Source organism: Ascidia mentula, chromosome 1, assembly GCF_947561715.1.
Source record: "Ascidia mentula chromosome 1, kaAscMent1.1, whole genome shotgun sequence".
Classification (NCBI taxonomy): Eukaryota; Metazoa; Chordata; class Ascidiacea; order Phlebobranchia; family Ascidiidae; genus Ascidia; species Ascidia mentula.
In genome coordinates this window covers 19,211,018-19,233,003 of record NC_138566.1, presented here as the reverse complement: position 1 = coordinate 19,233,003, position 21,986 = coordinate 19,211,018, and the positions used below count along the sequence as shown (strand labels likewise).

The 21,986-nt window shown below is 45.3% G+C and overlaps 1 protein-coding gene across 3 annotated transcripts; it reads left to right on the top strand.

Annotated features, from left to right (window-relative positions):
* The first annotated feature begins 445 nt into the window (after window positions 1-445).
* Window positions 446-20,834, top strand: LOC145899832 (cytochrome P450 26B1-like). 3 transcript variants are annotated; one of them, XM_082988767.1, is made up of 10 exons: window positions 446-552; window positions 979-1,028; window positions 12,762-13,187; window positions 15,221-15,328; window positions 15,490-15,681; window positions 17,220-17,420; window positions 17,627-17,790; window positions 17,990-18,401; window positions 19,687-19,817; window positions 20,134-20,834. In XM_082988767.1, the coding sequence occupies exons 2-10, from the start codon at window positions 1,017-1,019 to the stop codon at window positions 20,345-20,347; spliced, it is 1,860 nt and encodes a 619-aa protein (XP_082844893.1). In that variant the 5' UTR covers window positions 446-552; window positions 979-1,016; the 3' UTR covers window positions 20,348-20,834. The 3 variants fall into 3 exon arrangements, with proteins under 3 accessions (XP_082844893.1, XP_082844901.1, XP_082844884.1); XM_082988775.1 differs by lacking the exons at window positions 446-552; window positions 979-1,028 and adding an exon at window positions 5,580-5,628; XM_082988758.1 differs by lacking the exons at window positions 446-552; window positions 979-1,028 and adding an exon at window positions 11,591-12,252.
* Window positions 20,835-21,986: the final 1,152 nt, after the last annotated feature.

Here is a 21,986-nt window from a genome sequence, read left to right as displayed (position 1 = left end):
ATTTGTGCTAAGCCGGCATTTGTCGCGTCGGCCGCAAAATTGCCGATTATACGGGCGGTCGGACGGTCGTTCGGTGGAGCTCCACGCAGTAATCGGATTGCGCAACATAATCTCCCGCCCTTGTTTGTGCCTGTGCATCAACAAACTCTGTGCACTCGGCTCCCGCACTAACAGCACACGCGGCGGTTCCTCCTAATACGAAAACACGCTTTGTGTTATAGGAAAAAGGCCGAGCGGCCGTAATACGGAAACGGCGGACTCTTTCAGGAGCGTTTTCCGCTAACTGCCTTTTTAATGATCGCAGCCCGTAGAGTTCAGCCCCAGCGGGGCTAAAAAATAACTCTGTATTGTGGAGCGATGACGCAGCACCAGTTCAGCAGGAGGTCAGGCTGAAAAAATGGAGGCAAGCATTTTCGTTCGCAGTATAAAACGACGAGCATAGACGTTTGCAGGCTCATTTGAGATCTTGCGCTCAACGAATCCAGTTCAAGAGGGCAGAAGAAAGAAGTTGCTTTATCCATATCAAGTATATAGTTCAAATCATCTTGCAAGGTAATGGATCCATACTTGTTCCTTTAGTTTTCTTGCTGTAATAAATTTACGCCTATTGTGCAAAAATATGTGTCCAAAGAAAATCGAATTGAGATAAACAAACTTTATGTACAATATACAAACTCAAAATGATATTACTGATATCTTTGTGACAATAAAACTATATTCCAGAAATTCATGTGTAATTTTTAGAAAATGATAAAACATCAAATTCTGGATGTTATTATCGTTTTAAAAAAATTGTAAATACCTGAAACAATAGTTTCAACAAACATCTTCTTGAAACCTCGTCAGGGTTTTTGCAAAATTTACCACTATTTTGTAAAGCGACACAATGCAATTGTTGTTGGCCTAAATTTGACTATTTTTGCGCAACAGCATTTGAACAATAAACATTGACGTAATAATGCCGTTTTGTATTTTCAGAATCTTCATTGTCGGCGGTAACTTGCCTACTCATCATCATGATGTGTCTTGTGAGTAATCATTACTGTAACTATTACGCATTGCATTTGCAAAATTTCAAGAAATATGTTAATACGTTTTGAGAAGCATCTGTTTTCAATTAATTAGCAGCATCAACAATATGTTAATATTTTTCAAAAGTTTGCCTTAATTTTACCTTGATTTATATGAATCTTTATGTCGGTATTGTTTTTTTTGCACTATTTGTGGAATGTGCTGCGCGGCGAATTTACCTAAAATGCTGCACAAGAGAGCATTTAACAAGTGCAGCTGTAGAAAGAGCTGAGCTGTAAAGTTTTTGTGGGAATCGTGGTCCGCAAACATTGCCCACGTAATTGCAAAATTCATCGGCACGAATCCACTTTTTCTCCCTCCTTGCAATGACAAGTTGATTCTTTCGCAAACAGAAGATTATCATTCCTATACCTATGAATAAGTTGAGATATGGCTTGCGGGAAAATGTTTGTTTTTCAATTTTGTCTAGGATTGTTGTTGTTGGTTTTTGTATTATCTGTCAAATAAGTCCTTCGCTGGGCATTTCGAAAACAGGTTTTCACAACTTGCTTGATCGTCGAACAAATACCTGTACATTTTGCCGGGTATAAGATTTTTCACGAAGTTTCAAATTGCGGCCATTCGCGGAACTGCAATACTATCTATTATTGGGGCATTCTGTCTGACAAAAGTTGAAGTCGCGGACAAGGAGCACTGTCAAGCGTGGACATTGGGTAAACACACGGGGCAACGGTCGTTGCGACCCGAAGCGCGAATTCGCCCACCGCGGAGACAGTAACTTCCACGCTACTGGCAGCGGCGATTAGTCACTTGAATGCCTTCCGTCTTGCGCGAGAAAGACAAGCAAAGTGCAGTTGTCAGCGCCGCCGCCGGGCCACCCGTGCGCTCTGACAGTTGAACAGCTTCTCGAATGCCTTGAACTGAGTGCTATGGTGGCTGGGTTACTGAAGAGCGCCTGAGAACCGGTGAAATCGCGCAAAGTTGGCACCCCAAAAAACGCAATAAAACCCGACTAATTTACAGAGCAGCGCGCCGAGTTGCGGGTAATAAGTGTCCATTTCGTGACACTCCACCGTGACAGCGCTGACCCTATTCAAGTACCCACGTCATACGGCAATAACTGACCCCAGCGGCCTGAAGGTGAGGACCCTTCGCTGATCCTGATCCCTTGAGCGACGAGTGCCTCGTCTTCCGTTGGCGAGCGTCGTAAATCCTCCCGAGTTGTAAATCGTACTTGGCCGACGGCACGCTTTATCAACTGTTCGCCTGAGCTGACACTTGCCACGCCGCGTCGCGCCCTTTCGATTTGCTCAATGACACTCGTAAGGTGCCAGTCAAAACCGCACCCTTTGTTGCCGTCGGTTTTGACTTGCCAACGAGCGCGAGAAGCCATTGCCAGTCTGTTTAAGGGGCGACTCGGCTCGCTGCAAAAATCACGTTGTGGGTAACTGTAGGGCATGCCGGTTCGAGAGTAATTATAAGATGTAATGGTTGCTTGGTGGCGCAGCGATTGATTTGTTAATTGCACGCGACTTCAATTGCCTTAAAATAAGAATGTGATTGTGTTTCAACACATATCTGCGCAATGATTTCATGTGCAAACCGGTGCAATGATTTTAGAAAGATTTGTAACTTATTCCGAGGCACTTTTGATGTGGTGAAAAAATGTCGTTAAGTAGCATGGTACGTCCCCTTATCCTCGACTCCGCGCCAGAAACTGAAATAATTACCATATGCTATTGTTGGCGTGACCGGTCACGAATTATTATACAAGCACATCTTGTCATGTCAATCTTTGACTTAATGCGTTTTACTGCATCTCCATCGAAAAGTGATCGTCAAGTCTGGCTTTAACCTGGGTTCTGAACTTCGAGTGATAGTGATTGACGAGATTCCCTGATGCCAAACGATCCTTTGTTGTTTTGCGGACATGCCGATCCTTATCACTCTGCTCAACCCCTTTCTTTGCGTTTGAATGCATTCGGACTGAATCGCGCCCTTCCGCTTTCATCTTGACCGAATCAGGCAGTTCGAAGCGAGTACCTGAAGCTAATTACCGCTGTTCGTCTTTTTGCGGAAGCCATAGCCGACCGTTAAAAAGGCCATGACCTCCAGAGCGCTAGAATTGGTTCTGTTGGTGTAAGTTTCAATTAATTTACCCCGTACCTTGCAGATATTGAGAATTATTCAGAAAAGGTTTGACGGTCGATAGCAATGTGATTTAATTGCTAAATTTTTGGAAAAAATTAGATGCAATTTTGTCAATCTCGGAACCAGGATATTATTAAATCATTTCAGCCTCTCGGCAATTTTTTTCATTAAAAATCAGCAGCAGGGTATACTTAAGTTTACCTCGGCTTTGGTTAAAATTATTTTTTTCTCTTTAAATTGTGATAAAAACCACTTTTTTGGTAGGGGGAGAAAACGGCGACCAGGAAATTCGAACAAAAACTTCAGGATAATTAAACCGGATATTTTGTACTACTAGCGGACACTACTTTGCATAATAACACCAACAGCTACATGTTAATTAAATGTGCTAACAGGCAAATTTTCACTTCCCTTGTAAAAGACGAGCAAGTAAAGCATAAAATACATATACCGTCGCTTTTCGCCCTTTTTGGCAGAATTTATATAACGCTTAAAAAAAAAATTTTTTTTTTAAACCAACAGATTTTTGTCAACACGAACCTCGTGTTCTGAAGCTCAGTTGTTTAAACAAAAAATGTTTTTGTAATGCTTCAGCATGATTTGCAGTATTCTGTTTTCGGTTGTCGGTGCATCGAGTAGCAAGCTAAAAATTGCCGCCGCAGGAAACAATCCCATCCGTAATCTGTGCTTTGATTGGGTACCTTGTCGGTGCCGTTCGCCGTTTTAATAGGCTGCGCGCGCCGTGGCTTTTGTCTGCAGGCCAAAGTGTGGTCGCAATTAGCGCGTTGTACAAAACAGCGTCGGTTTGTGAGTGTCCGCTTTGTCTGGAGGTATGTTTTGATTGTGAAAAAAATAGTACACCCTGCGTTTCAGAACAAAAAGATTGAGTTTTACTTGTACGTGCATTTTAGTGAAGTGCGGCACGCCCGCCCTGTATAGTGTTGCCACGGCGATGCATTTGTGGAGCTTATTATGTTGCGCTGAAGGCACGCGGTGCGTGGCATTGTTGTTTTAGCGATGCGCATTTAGCTGGGAAGAGGCAAGGTTGCGACTTCCCGTGTTGGGAACCCTTGCGAAACGAAGTGGAAGGTCGCGAGGCTATTCTAGTCGCTTGAATGCGACCTGGAGAATCCCGGTGAATGGGGTGCTCTCGCCAACTGAAAACAACCGCTGTTAAAACCTTGCACGCAACAGTTTGCCGATATACCGTACAGTTTAACCTGCCGACGATCCGGGACCTTTTTTTCAGGCTAAGTGGCGCGCGCGTCTAAGCCTCCTTTCAAGCTATGCACAAGCGTATCCCCCTCGCCCCTTGTCCTCCAGGTGAACTTCCCGTAACATTGGCTATTTTTTCGTGCCGCGCGCTTATGAGTTACACATTGTTGCGACTTTAAAAGAATGTAAATACTTGGCATTATCTCCTGTTTCTCAAAATCCCGTACTGAAAAGCGACGGTATTTTTCGTTTCCTATGTTGTTCTACGTACAAGAGAGTTTAACTTTTTATTGTTAAGTACTTTCGAGTTACGTAATTGCTTTGTGGGGGACCTTATATTAAATGCCAATAATTTACGCAAATAATAATATTACACTAAATCAGACTTGTTGCGTGTGTCTCTACGATGAGCAAACAGATTTAGACAAATATTGATCGCAGTACAGAACACTGTACAAGATCAGCAGTGACCTTCGCTTTAGTTTTTAAAATACAAATACAGCGTCATCCGGCAAATGCAAAAAAAACATGCAGTTCAGCCAACAGCGGACGAAATCGAGACTCATCAAAACACGTCTATGACCCCGAAGAATGTCGTTTCGTGTGGAGAGGTCGGCGGCGCACGGGGTCAGGAAAATACCATGTTTTTATCTGCGACTCTTCCGTGACCGAACCTTGCCTTTTTAACTGCGACAGACCTTTCGAATGGCCATTCGTGCAGAACCGGCCGTGAAATTGCCAGCGCCATCGTCATCGTTCACATGTATGCGTCCTTTCCCATCTGTTTTACCCGTAGTGCGCGGTCCCAGGCTGCCATTCCAGTAAATAATGGTTTTCGCGAGCGTCGGCATTGTTCAAATGTGCCGATTGACGTCATCGCACTGTGTTGGGCAACTTTTGTAGCAAAAAAATTTGCGACGCGAAAAAATATCAAGTTTCAGGCAGCGGGTCAATTTGCATCCGATTAAAGAAAATCATGCCGCCGGACACACGCGACACAATGTGGGTTCTACGGGGCGTCATCCGGGGCCTGTGCGGCCAATCTTTCTTCCCGCCCCTTTGCGGACGCCCTGGCTTTGTTCGTCGCGCTCGTGCCCGCTGTCTAATCAATCCCCGTCTCATGTCACTGTAATACAAGCAGGATCCTTTTCGCGCCTGCTTCGAATCAACAGGTTCGAAATGAAAAAGCCGCCGTCGGTCTTGTTTTGTCAGCGGTGACCGCATTTAACAGTAAGTGCTTGCCCAAGTCGTATATCCATGACATGTCCCACAATATCGTTTTGTGCAGTATTTTTTTAAAAGAAGTTTAACGTGACCTAAGCAATCAGACGCCAGTCAATTAGCAGCTTTTCCGCATTGTTTGTAAGCAGATTGGAAAGGGAAGTCACGCTGGACTTTAATATGCATCGTTCTTGGCACGTTTAGCCTCAATTCCTCTCGATGTACGAACCTTACAATCTGTGCCGCCCCCTTTACAAATCTTCGCGAGTTCCAGACAAAATAATACGCGCCATTTTGTGCGTGGTTGGCTCGATTGTGCCCGCGGTCAGGGCGCGCGCCAACAACTTTTGGCTGCAACAAGACGTGATGTATGACAGGAAAGTCTATTGTCGTTTAATACCCGGCGTTTTATTCACGTTATTGGTTATGAACGTAGGCTTCATCGCATGCAGTAGTGCCTACACGCGTATCCCTCCATAAGGCATCGCACGCCGTCACGTAATTCCTTCCGATATCAACCCGATCCACCCTAAATCTCTTCCCTCTGCCATGTTTACGGTTGGCAAAACTCGTTGTTAACGCACAAGCACTACCACAGTGTTAGTCCCAGGTCTGGAAAGAACGATAGCACGCTTTCGTTTGTTGGGTCAGTGAGGAAAATACGAGTGGACATTAGCCGGAGGTTGTGGGATGTTGATAAGCGAAAAGGCGCTACTAGTCTGCTTAATCTGCTGTAGCTTGGCGGGATTACGGCGCGCAACGAAAACATACAAACCTTTCATCAACGTCCACCTCCGCCATTGAAAATGCTCAGGCTTGTGTAGAGGTTCGCGGAAAATCGTCGGCTCGCAACTGGTATGTTTAGAAGGCGCGGTGGCGTTCTCGCGGCTAAAGTTGGACAGCATAGGCAGCAGCAAAGGTAACAAAAGCAGCTTATGTGATTTCGTGGAAACTCCCGGCATCAGATCGAACTGAATAAGGCATCAATAGAAGCCAAAAGCTAATCGCGACTTTGCTCGGGCGCGACCAGAAAGTCGCGAGACACTGCAGCTATGTTGCAATCCGGTTATTCCCGACAAAGCGATCATGCCACCTCGAAATAACGATTAACGTCAATCCAGCCAGGTCTGTTAAGACGGTATTACAGTCTGAGGGTGGCTAAACGTTATTAGCCCCGCACGATACACGCGATGCTTGTCTAATTATATCTGTGACCCTTTAAGCCAGATCGCGTAAAGTCATCTTATTCTTTTGATGACCCTGGCTATCGAAACGTTGCCACAGGGTCAGCTGAAGTTTCAACTATTTTGCGCTAGTGCGGGTCTGCGCTGCCACGCCACCTTGCGCATGTCGTGCTTGGCAGAAAGCCTGATCCGCCCCTTCCGTGCGTCGTAATTACCCCTCCATCGATTTTTAGCATGCCTCTTGATCGCGGTGCTGTCGTAACTTTCCCGTCACAGCTCGTGTGCGAAATGAGCTGTAAAGGTACCGTGCGCATGTAGGGTCAGGAATCGGTCAGGCCGTAATTTCGTAGTGTTTTAAGCACTCGCATTCGCCGCTTATGCGATGTCATTAGCGCCCCGTGACCGGGCCACGAATATCGATTACCGGTAGCGGACGAAATCGGCGCAATTGGAATATAAACCTTTCCCCGAAGGCGGGGCCGCGTAATTTGAAGCCAAGTGCGCCCAGCCGTCCTGACGCGGGCCACCGCGGGGTCATTCTACTTACACGACCAAATCTTTCTGTACACGGCCGTGCGATTTCTTGGAAATTTTTCCATGCTATATAATTCGGTTGAGGCGCATATAGAATTGCGGATCAATGTGTACGTGACGAGCTTCTGCGGACAAACATTGCTTATAATTAGCATGTTGACTTTGTTCGACCACTGACATAGGCCAGCTGGAGGGCATTCAATTTACTTAGTATTTATCTTGAACATTTGCAGCAATGCTTTGTGGAGTAATGGGTTTTCTGCACAAAGGCACTATTTACTACTCTGAGTCGGCAATCTTGATGAACGGTGGGATTTTTACGGTGTATATTCATTAGTACACAAAAACGCCAAACGCTGAAGACACAAAAACTGTTATGTAAGACTTCCCTGGCAGTTTTTATCGTCAAATATTGCTTCCGGCATATTTGGCGCGCCGCTGCCTCATATTGAGCCACATGATCACGTTTTTGGCAAGGCGTGACGTTTCACCCCAAAGGGAAAGGCCCTGAGTGGAAAAGGGCATTGTAGCTCATTGCCCTCCAGTGTTTGTCGTGTGACGCGCATAGGTATTGAAATACGTCTTGGAAGGGGCCGCCCTGTTTATTCAGGCCCTCGCAGTATCTATATTGGCATCGCAATGTCGCAGCAGCCGCGCGTGTACTTTTTCGCACCACCCACAGCATTGGGGATTAAAAATAGACAATCACGTGACGGAGGTAACTGTTATTTTGCGTTTCATGAATTTTTGTTGTGTGGTGTGACATTCCTCTTGTGTGACTTATCAAAATGTATGATGGAATCGCATTGTCCATGCCTTGTATGAACCACATATAACACGTAATAGCATTAACAGTTGAGATTGAAGGGGCCTAAATGGCGCAAAAATCATATAAAAGTACAAAAGGAGCTGTTTTCTCCCTTATTTCGGATATTTGTCCATTACCGGGAAGTTGACAAGCTCATATTCTTCGGCCGCAAGCGCGTTTTATCGAGAACGAAACTTGAAATGCGTTCATGAGTTAAAGCGATGAAATTTTCTTAAATAGCCAACCATAAATACAACATATAAATATAGCAACCTCGCTGCTTTGCTTTTACCAGGGAATTTAACCCGTTGACCGCGTGCGAGGTCACTCCTAATTTAGTTTGGGAATTTTCCGGGCATGTGATAATAGCGATAGTAATCGTTTTGATTTAGAAGCGACGACATTGTAGTCGTCATCGCAACAGCATTTGCTGCTCATCACATCGGCTGTCTCGAACGCTTCGTGCGTCATGTCTACTGCATGCAAATCTCAGACAAATTTACAACAAAAATACTGATTGCTTATTACCCAACGTCAGAATCGTTGGCACAAAATTTTTGCTATTATCATTGTGTGCAACGATTGACGTCATCTTCCGCACTTCAAAAGACACGATTATTTATTTCTGCGACGTATCGCGACATTGAAATTCGCTTCTGGAACACACTAAAAGGCAATTTTTTTGAAGGTCAAACAATTTGGCAATTAAAAGTTTTGGGTAGATGAGGCGCGGAGCTTGGAAAACGATCGACTTTCAACAGAAAGCCCAACTCACAGTTGACCCGAAGTTCGCTCGGGTTAATTTGATTTTGTGGTTAAACATTTGCGCTCTTTGAAATAATAGAAGCCAGGCAAACAATATTTCCTGTGGGTTAATTTGCAGCGCTGACAGCCCTACGTAAATCGACGAACTGCCGTGTGCTCGCGGTCTCCCGCTTGCGGCTGTTCCACCAGCTCGATCACTTCCCGCTGCCTTTCCGCGAAAAGGCGGTTCTACAATTCCGCGAAATCGCCGTGCGGCTTTATGCGGGGATTACACCCGGCAACCCGATGCTGGGAGCGGGTTCAGGTAGAGTGCACGCCGTTGAACCCGACGATCTCCTGGTCGAAAAACTGCAAAGATAAGGCACAGCGGGGTCAGCGGTAGGTAAGGAGTATTAAACAATATTACCCTCGTTATAAAAGAGCGCGCGGCGTCCGCAGCTTTGTTTGACTAGCGCATACCTTCGTCGGATTAGGATTATAGTTTTCCTTGCAAACACGCTTCAGCGCTCTTTGCCCCTCAGTAACCCATGTTTGCCGCTGTGATTCTCCGGGTCACCCAGCGTTCTATTGACATGTCTTCTGCATGTCGTTCACTGAAGCGCCCGCACTTCTTGGCGCGTGCTCATACCCATGTCCTTCGAGTGAACTTTGAAGCGATCGCCTCGTGAACTTCGTACGCCTTACTCAAGTTTGTTGTGCCCTTGCGCAACGAATTACCGCTCACCTGATGACGTCTTTCGCCTGGTCTCTGTCAATGGGTTTTGATGCTCTATTTGTGTTTTCCTCGGTCGGTGGCGCGAGTTTTCTTCTGCGCAGGACCCGCTGCTTATTTTCGCTGCAACAGGTTCGCAAAAGCAGCTACGAACGGCAAACAAGCACACAAAGGCCGCGCGAGAGTTTGAGGCCAAATCCGTGCTGCAGGTGTTTGGTTACGTCAAGAAAAACAAACCTGAACAAGCGGGTTTATTCCAGCCTCTGCGGTGCTTGTTTTTGTTTTCACTCTAATTCGTCCGCTTCAGAATAGTGCACATATTTGATTTAATTGTGCGGCTATTATGTTTATCTCCCCATTACATGCGTTGGGTCTGAAAGCATCTTTGCCCTTGTGACCTGTGAGATAAAAGAAAAGCGGAGTTTCTTCTGTTTTATCTCGGAATCTGCACCTAAACGTGACCATGCAAAGTCGGGTCTCGCTTGGATGTTTGTTGCATCCACAGCTTTTGCGGGGAGGAAAACGCCCGGGAAATCAAGTTCAAGTTCACGGTCGAACTTTCGACTCCTGATCCCCTAAATTCTAAAGGCCGAAAAACAAAACGCGGCGTTTTTCAGCGAACATTCCACACGAACGAACACCCGCACGAGATTTGAACCTTAGATTGCGGCTCTGAAGAGTGAACTCCCAAACTCTCCCCAGTAACGTCATCAGCTTTTCAAAGTGTAGCCATCCCGGGCCTATGTAGGTACTTTGTCCGACTCGAGCTGCGATCAGTCGCAGGTGACCGCCCGTTCACCCCGGCGGTTCTTTGCCTTAAACATTGCGTTAGCTCGTAGCCCACTATCAAGTACTCCGCGTAATTTGCTCGCTGTTTCTCTCTTGGTTACGCGCTACGCAGGTAAAGGAACAGGGGAGGACGGCACGGACACTCTTAATAGTGACGAACATTCCGCCTCGATGACGATTGATTCGGGGCACGGGGGTCGCGTTTGCTTCGGCCGACCTTAAGTCAACCACGTCCCCGTCGCGTGCCCGCTCTTTTCCCGCAAGTGACCGGAATGCAGCACTGCGGAACAAGGAACAGTGACCGCCCGGAGGTCAGCGCCAGGGCGTCCGGCGCCGATTGGTAAGCTGCATCGATGATGGATCCCTCCCTCATCTGCTTCTCACGACGATCGATCCAGATTAGAACCTGGCATTGTCCGGCATTCAATGTATACGGTTTCTGTGCGCGAGGCCAAAGCACAAGCTCTAACAAAAGTTTACAAATGAAGATGATTTTGGGTCATTTTGGGGGGATATTTGTTCCCCATTTTTAATGGAAGGTTTCGTTTTCCTATTTCGCCATGATGGGGTCAAATTTTAAACAATGGCGCTGTTGATCATTATCCTTGTTCTTCCCTTTGTAGAAATCAAAACATTTGCTTGTTATTGCTATTTTCAATGACCGGAATTTGATTACACGATTGTCAATGAGATGGCCTCGTTTAAATTGGCATGTTTTACCGTTTCAGAAATTGACCTGTGGTTGAAATGAAACGGTATTTATGGCAGCCATATTTGGGCCGGAATACTGGATCGCTTTTCAAATTTAACCACTTAATTTTCCTGTTCGTTGATTGCTGCCAATTAGTCCAACCACCCATGTTTTTCCGTTCAAGTGTTCTGAAACTTGAGTAAATCTTCTTTCCCTGTGTGTTACTTCTGTGAGGAACGAGGGCATGCACAGACATCTGCTCGTTCTGGACTAAAATTTATGGTGTGCAAACTTCGCGGTGTGATGACGGCGCCGCCTGTTGCAAAATGGGCGATGGATATTTATGATGTGATTACTGGCACGTCACATTAAAATGCTTTGAATTGCTTCACAACCTCTGTGATGCCAATGCCCTTTTGGTGGTCTGTCCTGCGTTCGTCGCGATTGCGGTCGCGAACTTAAATAGGCCCCTGTGGTTGTTGGATGGTCGATTTCTTTGGTGCGGGCCCACCTCTCTGCGATTTGAACCCAGGGTTCGATGAGAGGTCGTAGAGAAAGCGTCGGGGCAACTTGCTCAAAACAAAAGGCCGCTAAAAAGCGGATTTGTTCGAAAAAGGCCGCAGACACGTGCGCCCTCGAGCTTTACATCATCGCTTCGTTTTGTCGAGCGTCTTTTAAAAAAAGGCTGGCAATCTTACTCAGTCATTCGCGCGCTCGACAGACGCATAAAGAGAAGTCGTGAGAGAACACATAACAGCAACGACGTGCAAAGTCTTAATCCAAGGAAATTTATCTGCGTTCTCACGTTCACAGTTTTGGGAGTTACAAGCGTGCGCAAAGACGAGGTGTCGAACACACCAAACCGAAGAAGTTTGGTTAAAACCGACATTGCGGCAGCCCAGCGTCCGCTCCGCCGAACGAAGAAAGCGTTGTGCGGTAAACCCGCCAGTTATAAAGCCGAACCGCGGAACGCATCTGACATATTACTGCTGTCAGTCTGACCGCACCGATGTCGCTGCCGATTCATCTGGACATCTATCCTGCTTCTGTTGCCACTCAACAGCAAGGAAATACATACTTCGGAACATTCCGCGCAATGAAAGACGACGAAGCGAATGCTGTGTGGCCCGATCTATCACAAACTGTCGGGGTAGGAAAAATCTCCGCGAGTTTGTCAATGCTGCTTCTGTGTCAATGACGTTCCATGTTCTTCGTAGTTGTTCTCATATTTAATCGCGGCTTGTACGGGCGTTGAGGAATGTGTGTGCTAGCGGTTAAAGTCGGTGTAATATGAACGCGCGAAGCTCCCACCGCGAGATGAGCCGGGTGTTGCTTCGAGTTTTGTTTGCAAACTCGGTATTACAGCCGCGGATTCTAGGTTTACTGATACTCAGCGGATTGTGTTTGTTTCTGTAAGCGGATAGCTTCGCATATTTTCGCTCGACGAGCAGACACAACAGGTATTGACGCAGGCGATAACCAACGTGCTCGATTTTAATAATTTTGTCGCGGAAACCGAGCGGCAATGGAATGTGGCCCGGGCAATTACACGTTATGTGAGGGCCGGCACTGTACATTTGCATTGACGATCGAGGCTTACCAGAATGCCCGACCGCCGAAATTTTCCAACACAAATTAATTATCTCATATTACGCGCAGGTACGGAATGTGACGGAGGAGTGGAAGAGGGCCATGGTTACATTAAACGCTGCCGGTGACAGTTCTGTGATAATTCCCGCCGATGCAGGAGGCGACGTCGTACCCAAGACAAGCTATCTTCACGGCATTGTGCCACCACACAACTCTACGCCACTGGACGCAGCTGGTGATGATAAAGGAATGCTCCTTGAGGAAGTAATCTCTACACCGGAGTCCAGCATCCAGGACATGCTCCTCTCGGCCACATGGTGGACGGCCGTATACTGTACCTCGCTGGTGATCCTCTGGATGTTGCTGTGCGAGATTTGGCGCCAGTGGAACCTTCGTGCGACCCACGATCCAGCTTCTGGTTTGTCTCACCTTCCGCTGCCACCTGGAGACTTTGGACTTCCACTTTTAGGAGAAACTCTCGCCTGGTTGACGCAGGTGAGTTACTTAAGTTTTAAGATGCCTTTAAACAGTTGCTCCGGGCGTGTTGAAGTCGAATAATCAAAGATCGCTGTGACGTACACGGCTGGAATCTCAACAACCGTTAGTCCGTCACTTGTAGTTGCGAAACTGCCGATCCGCTTTGTGCAGAAAGTGGGTGGCCACCGGATAAGGGCCCGTAAGGAGTGCCCAAGTGCACGTTGCCACTGCGTAGTGACGTAGATACCGCTCTGTGAGAGCTGTCATTCATGTTTTACTCTCAAACTCTTTGGAACATTCGGTCAGAGGTCATCATTTGCACTCGAGGCTCCAAATTTTTCATCGTGACGGCGCTACCTGCTAATTGGCAGTGCGGCGATTGACAGGGCATTGTTACAATGTGCGACGGCGCTTTAAAACATCAATAATCTCTCCGGCCGCAAATTCCTATCGAAACATCGCCACCGGATGCAGTACAGCGGAAACGCAAACACAAGGCCGTCGGTCTTGTTTGCGCGAAAATGTTCTTGGCGTTCATTTTCGCTCGTGAGCGGCTCGTCGTTTTCCTCGCCACTATAAGATGAAGTGTGTTTTCGCCAATTAAATAACCGCAACTTCAAACAGCCAAAATACGTGAAAGATGGGTTGGTAATGTTGTAAGATGATAAAGTTATAAATGCCAACATTCTTGAGTCGTTACTCGCGAATCCGCAAAATTAAGCATCTAGGTTTCAATTCAATCGACGGTGACCGTTAATAAAACCCGCACTTCGAAACGTTAATGTCCAAGCTCCTCGCACATGAGTTGTTTTCGCGGTTCGTAACGCGTTGTTAAGAGAAAAAGGGGCGGTATTTAACTGATAACAGTTATCTAACGGTTACTTTTGGCCGGGCACCTGTCTCGCGACCTTTCGCCGACCTTGCGGGCGCGCTTATTGACACTGCACGGAAATGGAATGGGATTATTGTGCGTTTCCGCTTTGTTCTGTCTTCCTCGGTGGCAGCTTCTATCTCCTTCGCGCCGGCAGGTTTAAATGCGGGGTTACCTTAGTTCATCTGTAATACAATTGGGGATATGGACTCTCGTTAATGTTTTAATGTTAGCGTAACGTGGCTTTTTGTGTCTCCATAGCACGCGGGTTTTGCGTCTATCCGATTGCTTGTTGTTATACCCGATTTCGCACCTTTTTCACTCGAGAAATCTGTGGCGTCCTTGAATTTCCCGCAGAAAATCCGGACTAGCTAGGTTCCGTGATTATTGCTATACATGTGAAAAACAGCTTGACTGTTGAAGACCGCGTGGGAATGGCAAACAAAAAATCGGGAGTGTTGAAAACGGTGAACAGTGTTAATTCCCACAATGCTCGGGCAAATTGCTTTGACCACAGTTGAACCTTTGACTAAAATTCACATTAATCTGCAACAATTTAAAACACAATTCAAGCAAGCGCAAAAAAAGCTCACATAGCTTTTCAAGGCGTCAAACGTTGCCGAAGAGATTGTTTTTGTTTACGGTTTTCTGGGGGGTGTTGATGCGTCGCGCGTATACCTGCATGACCTCACGAGCTCGTGTCAACTTTGCGCGACCCTTCTCCGGCGGCGCGCGGTCATTTGGCGAGCCTTTACGATCCCATTCAGCAGCATTACGATCGCTGATTGGATTAGAGCCCGTCTTTTGTCTCACCGCTGCTCTGTAAGTTCGAACTCCATCGGTCACAATGGAGCTTGGAGCTTCAACAATGCGTCGCGGCGGCTGCACTTAACGAGCTATTTAACTGCGCGCCATTGGTGTCCAATGCAGGCAGTAGCGCTTGCCCCCCCTTGATGTAGCACCGACGTGTCCCTTGTGGTGACCCTCGTTAAACTTGGCGGCTCCTTTGTACGCCCGACGCCGGTCGAGTTCAACGCAGAAGGGCATGGGTCGGGTATCGCTAGGCCGTCATTTTGTTGTTGCGATACTGAAGATGGAAAATGGCGGGCGGCAATTTCCTGCGCACAATTTCACCTACCCCACAGGGTACATCATGTTATCACGTGTTTTTGTTATACAGGGAGGAAACTTCAACGCGTCGCGACGCCAGAAACACGGGAATGTATTCAAGACGAACGTGATTGGAATTCCAATGATACGAGTCACTGGCCACGATCTTGTTAAGCAGGCAGGTGTTTCCAATGATCGCATGTTGTTACCCAGCTTATCGGGTCATTTCTTTTAAGTAAAATTAAAAACAAGTTAAATCGCTTATTTATTATGTTGTCTGTCAAAGCTTTCCCATCTGGTTTTAACCATAGCGTTTCTCTGACATATTTTCCTCTTCAGGTGTTGGGCGGAGAACACGACAAGGTGACAACCATATGGCCGGTCACAATTCGTCGTTTGATCGGGACACACACCCTTGCGAACACCACAGGAGCCGAGCACTGCCACAAACGCAAAATCGCAGTGAAGGCTTTTACTCGATCGGCCCTCAACGGTTACATCCCTGGTGTGCGAGAAAGTGTTGTAAAATCGGTGAGTTCATTGTTTTTATTCCTTGTATTCAATCTTCTGGGTTTGGGGTTCTTTCTAGTGGGGTATTCCAGTTTATTTCCATTGCGTTGTGCAATGTATGGGATAGCTTATATATTCCCGATCGCTAGGTCAAATTGCAGGGGTGCAACAATGTGTAGTTTATTTTAGTTTGCGTAAGAGAACGAGGTGTAAAAAATAAATTGGACTCAAAAATAAAACGTTCTGAAACGGGAATAAATTTTGCAGGAAATTTTTATTCGAACTAAAAACTTTTTTGAACAAACTGGAACCATTGTTTGCCGGTTAAAAACGAAAAGAATGAAATAATCAGAAGAGCGCGGAAGTTAAGCAATGATTTGAGGAGGAAACTCCCGGCACCGCCGCACTCGTCGACAATCCTTCATTGATAATAGGCGCTCGTGTTTCTTGAAAAGCGCGTTTAAGTGCCTGTCGCCATCAAGTTCGCGCGTTGTCTTGTTTTCTGAAAAGCCCCACCACAGCCTGTAACTAGGTGACAAGGCAAGCAGCGCGACGCGTACAGAGGTGTAGAGGAATGAAGGATTTGAACCGAAATCGCGGATAATCTCGGGCATGGCAACCGTTGTAAGTGTCGATCAGATCTAAACGACGCCTTTGGTGTTGAGACAACCGCGTGCAGCGCCCAACTGAAGTGTTTTTGTATTACTTTTGCCAGTGCATTTCAGTTCTTTCGCGAAACTTTCTCCCAAATGCCCTCGCGAGAGAAACGTATGAAATCCTTGGGCTGGTACAGGTGATTGGGAGGTAGATGTTTGTTGCAAAGCCAAACAGCGATGCTAACACCTGCTTACCCACCGGATAGTGCGGGACCATTTGCGACCTTTCCTTATGTAAGTTCACGATCACGCCTAATCCAAAAAGCGTCGCAACAAAGCACCGTCTGTGCGAAACTTCGACCAGCGCCCGACCTCTGACACTTCAGTTCCGACTACAAGTTCTAATTTGAAACCAGAAACTCAAAGGAGTTCAGTCGCGTTTGTTCTTCTTTAGGCTTCGTCATGTCTAATTTAAGTGTTTGGGTAATTATCACGCACACCTTACTGCCGCCAAGCTCACGTGGTTATCAGCGTAATACACACGCCTCCATGTTGCACCATACTTGCGCACAAACATCGCATGTAAGAAATTCTTTTGAAGAGTCGTAACAATCCGAAACGACATCTGTATTTGCGTGCTTTGGACACTTAATGAAGCTAAATTAAACTCCTGCTCTATCGTTTTTTGACCATGGTTTTGTTTTTTTCGTTTGTACACTGTTTGAAGCAGTATTTTGAGCGAACGTTGTATAAATAGGGTGAGACCTTTTAGATCGAAACAGTGACCATCTGTCTGCAGCTTACACATGTGTATAAATAGTTTAGGTTATTTTACTGGTTTATACAAAAGATTTTGATTCTACATTATTTATATTAGAGCTGAATCTATTTCAGACGAACCTTTTTAAATTAAAACCCAATTACGTCACATGCGAAATAACAACAATATATTTTATCTCGCAGCTCCAAGAGATGAAAAACCTCGAGGAACTAAAGGTTTATTCCCAAATGAAACGACTCACGTTCAAAACTGCTCTTTCCGCCCTGGCGGGAATTCACGTAAAATCAGACGAGGAGTTTGAGGATATCTACACCACGTTCGTTAACCTGGTGGAAAATATTTTGAGCATGCCGATCGACCTCCCGTTTTCTGGCTTTAACAAGGTATTTTGCCTTCAAATAAAGTGCATAAAAGACGATACAATCCGGTGCTATGGTTGATTAATTGATTAAAAGTATATCTTTTTACATCAAGTCAACCTACTTAAATGAATTGGAGCTAAAATGTAATAAAAAACGGCCGGTTAGTTGCAATGTGTCTGCACCGATACGTGGAAAAACTAAAAATATGTTCATCGCCATTTACGCAGGGTTTGAAAGCGAGGAAACGCATGTTGAATCTTCTCCACCCTCATATTGTGGAAAGAAGACAAAAGTTGGAAAAGTTCGTTCAGTCTGGCGGAGACGAAGATTCGAATGAGTTTTGCGACGCTTTAAGCATCATGCAACTGGAGGACCTTAAATACCAAGAAAGGTACAAGATAGCTGGCTGGAAGCAAAAGAATTTAGCAACGTAGTTGGAATTTCAATGATTTAGATCATTAGCCACGAATAATTTTATTTTATAGTCACAAATATTCATTTTATATTCAGTTTCATGCAAATATAAACTTTTTTAAACACCTCATCAGTCCAACTTGCAAAAACACTTTCGAAACCCACGTTTCTTTCAGGCGCAGGCGCAACGCCAACAACAACAATCACGTTGGAGCCAAAGAAGAATTCCAGCAAAACGTCCCCAACAGCGAACCGGATTACACTTTGAGCGATTTCGCCGTCAAAGAAATGATCATCGAAATCTTGTTCGGTGGATTCGCCACCACGGCTAGCATGCTCACTTCCGTGATGCTGGAAGTCTCTCGGCATCCGGAAGTCTTCCGGAACATCGAGGAAGAGCTTCTCAGGCACGGACACATGCGCGAGGGCGCCCCTAGCGACGTGGAGGAGGAGGAACCGTTCCAGGAACTCGATCTTTCCGAGATCCACCGACTCCAGTATCTTGATCAAGTCGTCCGGGAAATTCTACGGGTTCATCCACCGATCTTGGGAGGTTACAGAAAAGCGAAAAAAACGTTCGAACTTGGGGTAAGCAATTTGTTTTATTTAATTTTAAGGTTTTACAGCAGCGTTCGGCCTAAGTATACTATCGTCCTATTTTGTTTGTAATACTGATGTTCTGTTTGTTATTGTGAGGACGAACAAGTTTATTTATTTTTCAAAAGCCCGTTGTTCGTAATGGTGCGAAGCAGTGTTTGCTTGCAGTTATAACAGAGCGCAGGTAGATTAAAATTAATCCACGTATTTTTTCATACGCAATTGTAATTTTCAACCACGTTTTGAATGCTTGTTGGTCGTGTAATGTTTGCTTTTCGCAGCCTGTGTTTGCTTGCCTTCATAGAACGCAAAGTAATCTCGTGTTAATGAAATAGGAGCAGGAATACGAACCCAAAAATTTGCATTTCAAGTACCCAGCAGCGTGCCTCGTTATTAACAAGACAAGAAACTTCTCCATACATGTCAGCGAACGCGGTGGCGGAATACCTTCACCGGCTTGAGCCTCTTGATAACTTTGAACTCGTGCGGAAGCGAGCGACGTTTCTGCGAAGCGCGCGTGCAACAATGTTGGCTCGCGAATCCCTTTCGGCGCCAGGTAGAAGCGTTACCGCCCGCAGTAATCGGGCCCACTTGCGGTTCCTCGATCGTAATTATGTTACTGAGAGCACTGACGATTTGATGAAGAGTTCACACTCGGCCCACTATCCGGTAAACTCGGCCAAGTGACGCTTGTAAAACAAAGCCGATCGCGACTTGACATTTGTATGATGGCGTCAAGGCGCTCTCAGCGACTGCCGAACATGCCTGTTGACACTGATCTCATACATAAGAACGGAAACGCCGCCCGGTTTAGGAAAGCGGGAAACAAGGGTCACCTTTTCACCTCAAGCTGAGAGCATGTCGGAAGCGCTTGTCCGTGCTTCGGTCGACATACACTATACGTTTGCACAACATAGCTTCGCATATGCAACGTGCAAGGGATGTAGCCAAGCGACAGCTCCTTTACACGAATAGGTTGTGTTAAAACCGTTGGTTTTCTCGCTATTTTAAATTAAATCACTGTACTTTATTGGCATGGATTTGGCCACATGTAACGCGATTGAATACGGCTTTGTGGTTTACCGCCACGTGCGCGCGCCAACGAGCTATTGAATTTCAATTTGCGTCACGCGTCGGCGCAACCAAGCGCGGGTTTATGAAATATTTTTCATAGCTTTGAAGTTAATGAGAACCTGCGCACCGGAGTAGCTTAATTGCACTTCGACGTTTCCTGGAAAGTCAACCTACCTATAACCACCCCGTTGCTTGTTCATAGGGTTACCGAATTCCAAAGGGCATGACTTTGGTGTACAGCATCCGAGACACACACCACTTCGAAAGCGGTGGCTTGAGCGATTTCGACCCCGACCGGTTTTCACAGAAGATGGACAGGGAAAATAAGTTCAAGTGAGTACGAAGGGCTTATTGCTACCGGTGGTGTTGAAGTGGACTGAAAACATATTGTGAGTCATGCGCCCCGCACTGACCCCAAGTCACAACTGACGTATTTAACGCAAATAATTCCGACCAAACATGCTATCTTTGTTTATTTAAAGTTTCGTGTTTGGTTCAATACATGTCTGTTGTTGTTCGTGCTGTTTCGGCCGATGGAGCATTTCAGCATATGTGTTCTGAACACCCAAAACACACACACACTTCACACACATTTTAGAGCTATTTTGGGGATAACTTTAGAATACTTACATTATTTATCACTCCGCAGATACCTTCCTTTCGGTGGAGGGCCGCGAGTCTGCGTCGGCCAAGAGTACGCTCGCATGTTGGGCAAAGTCACCATGGTTGAGTTGATTCGTCACTTCGAAGGCTGGGAATTGACCGACAAAAATCCACCGACCATGCGAACTATTCCCAACCTCCGTCCTGTTGGTGGAATGCCCGTCAAGATGCACCGAAGAAAAAATCCAGGCTACGCTTGAACGCCATGTTCCATACAACCAAGCGCAAGGCCTTATTACTTATCGATAATTTTATTACTGCGCCATGCTCCTTGTTGCCTTTAACTTTTGACACATTTCAGGTCTGGTTTTGGCCGATTGCGTAAGACCTAAAGTGTAAACGCATCAAATTTATATAAAGCTTTGTTTTGCAGTTTATGAACGAGAAAAGTAGTTGTTTTGGCGACTACAGTGTGTTTCTATTTGGCCGCATTGAAATAACATTTTCGCTTCAACCTTAATTACATACCTGCCCATTCTTGCCCGCCTACAGTGGAAGGTGTGATAATCTAGCCTGCTGCGAGGATTAACACGAAGCTAATAATCGATGAATTTTGATCGTTTAACTCATTGCGCGAGGAAATCCTATTGATTTTCCTTTTTGTCTTGCCCTGTTTCGAAAGGTGTGACGTCATCACGTTGTTCCGTGTTTCTTTTTTTTCGCTTAATGTTTGTTGTTGTGTTGTGTACAGCCAATAAAGCAGGACTAATAATATTTTCGCCGAAATATGTTCGCTTTGGAGAAAGATAATATAAAAGTTAGTCAATGAAGAAAGTGAAAGTAATCAGAAAATGACCGAGCAACACTCCGTGTATCTAACTCCGTAAACTACCGAGCAACTTGAAACCGAATTAACTTTGCAGCCTTTTAATTGAAATAAAAACGACAAACAAAACTAACAACACTTACTTTTACAAAGCACACAACGTTCGAGGCATCGACCCGATCTTCTACCCTGTTTTCGCGTCCATTCGACTACCTTTGACTTAGGGCCTGCACAGTGACTTATGTTGGATTATCGAAAGGGATCGATACGATTAATACCAAAGACAATCTAACACTAGGTATATTGCATTCCAAGTAATTACGATCAATCACAAGGTCGCAACGAATTATTCGGTAAACAAAACATGAAGTTGATGTAACTACAATTCGCATTAATAAATATGACGCCACTGCACGACAAATAACTAATTTCGATTTGCTGTCGAATGGAACTTCTTAAAATTCACAATAATTCATTGCTAAAATCTGACATGAACTCATGTTTAAAATGCTCAGAAATTGCCCTTTAACGTCCGCTATACAGTGTCTTAGATTTAAAACTAAACACACGCACGTTTCTAAGAAACAAAAGCACAGTAGTATTATTTTGAAAATACCCACAAACCTTCAAAATAACCACCGCTTAGTCTGGATAAACCCAATAAAACTTCGTTTTTAGTAATAAGCTGATGTTGTTATTAGGATGTATATTCTTTAAATATGCTATAAAGTTTGATGACTTTTTCCATTAACAGTCGATAAGGAGTTTCCCAGAATTCACAAAACCTGATATTTGTCAAACAAATAAACTCAGGAGTAATAAATTGTACAATAAATGTTCGATACAAACTATCTGTATTTCCGCTGCCGCCGAATTAATAAAATCATTGTGATGTCAACTGTCTAGCAAACTTTCGTTTCAGGTTAAAATCTTTCAGTCTTCTTTAATTAATTTGCTTTTATAGACACTGATGATGCTTTTAACGAAGCGAAATATATATGTCTAATTAAAGAAGACTGAAAGATTTTAACCTGAAACGAAAGTTTCCTAGACAGTTGTTATATATATAATAA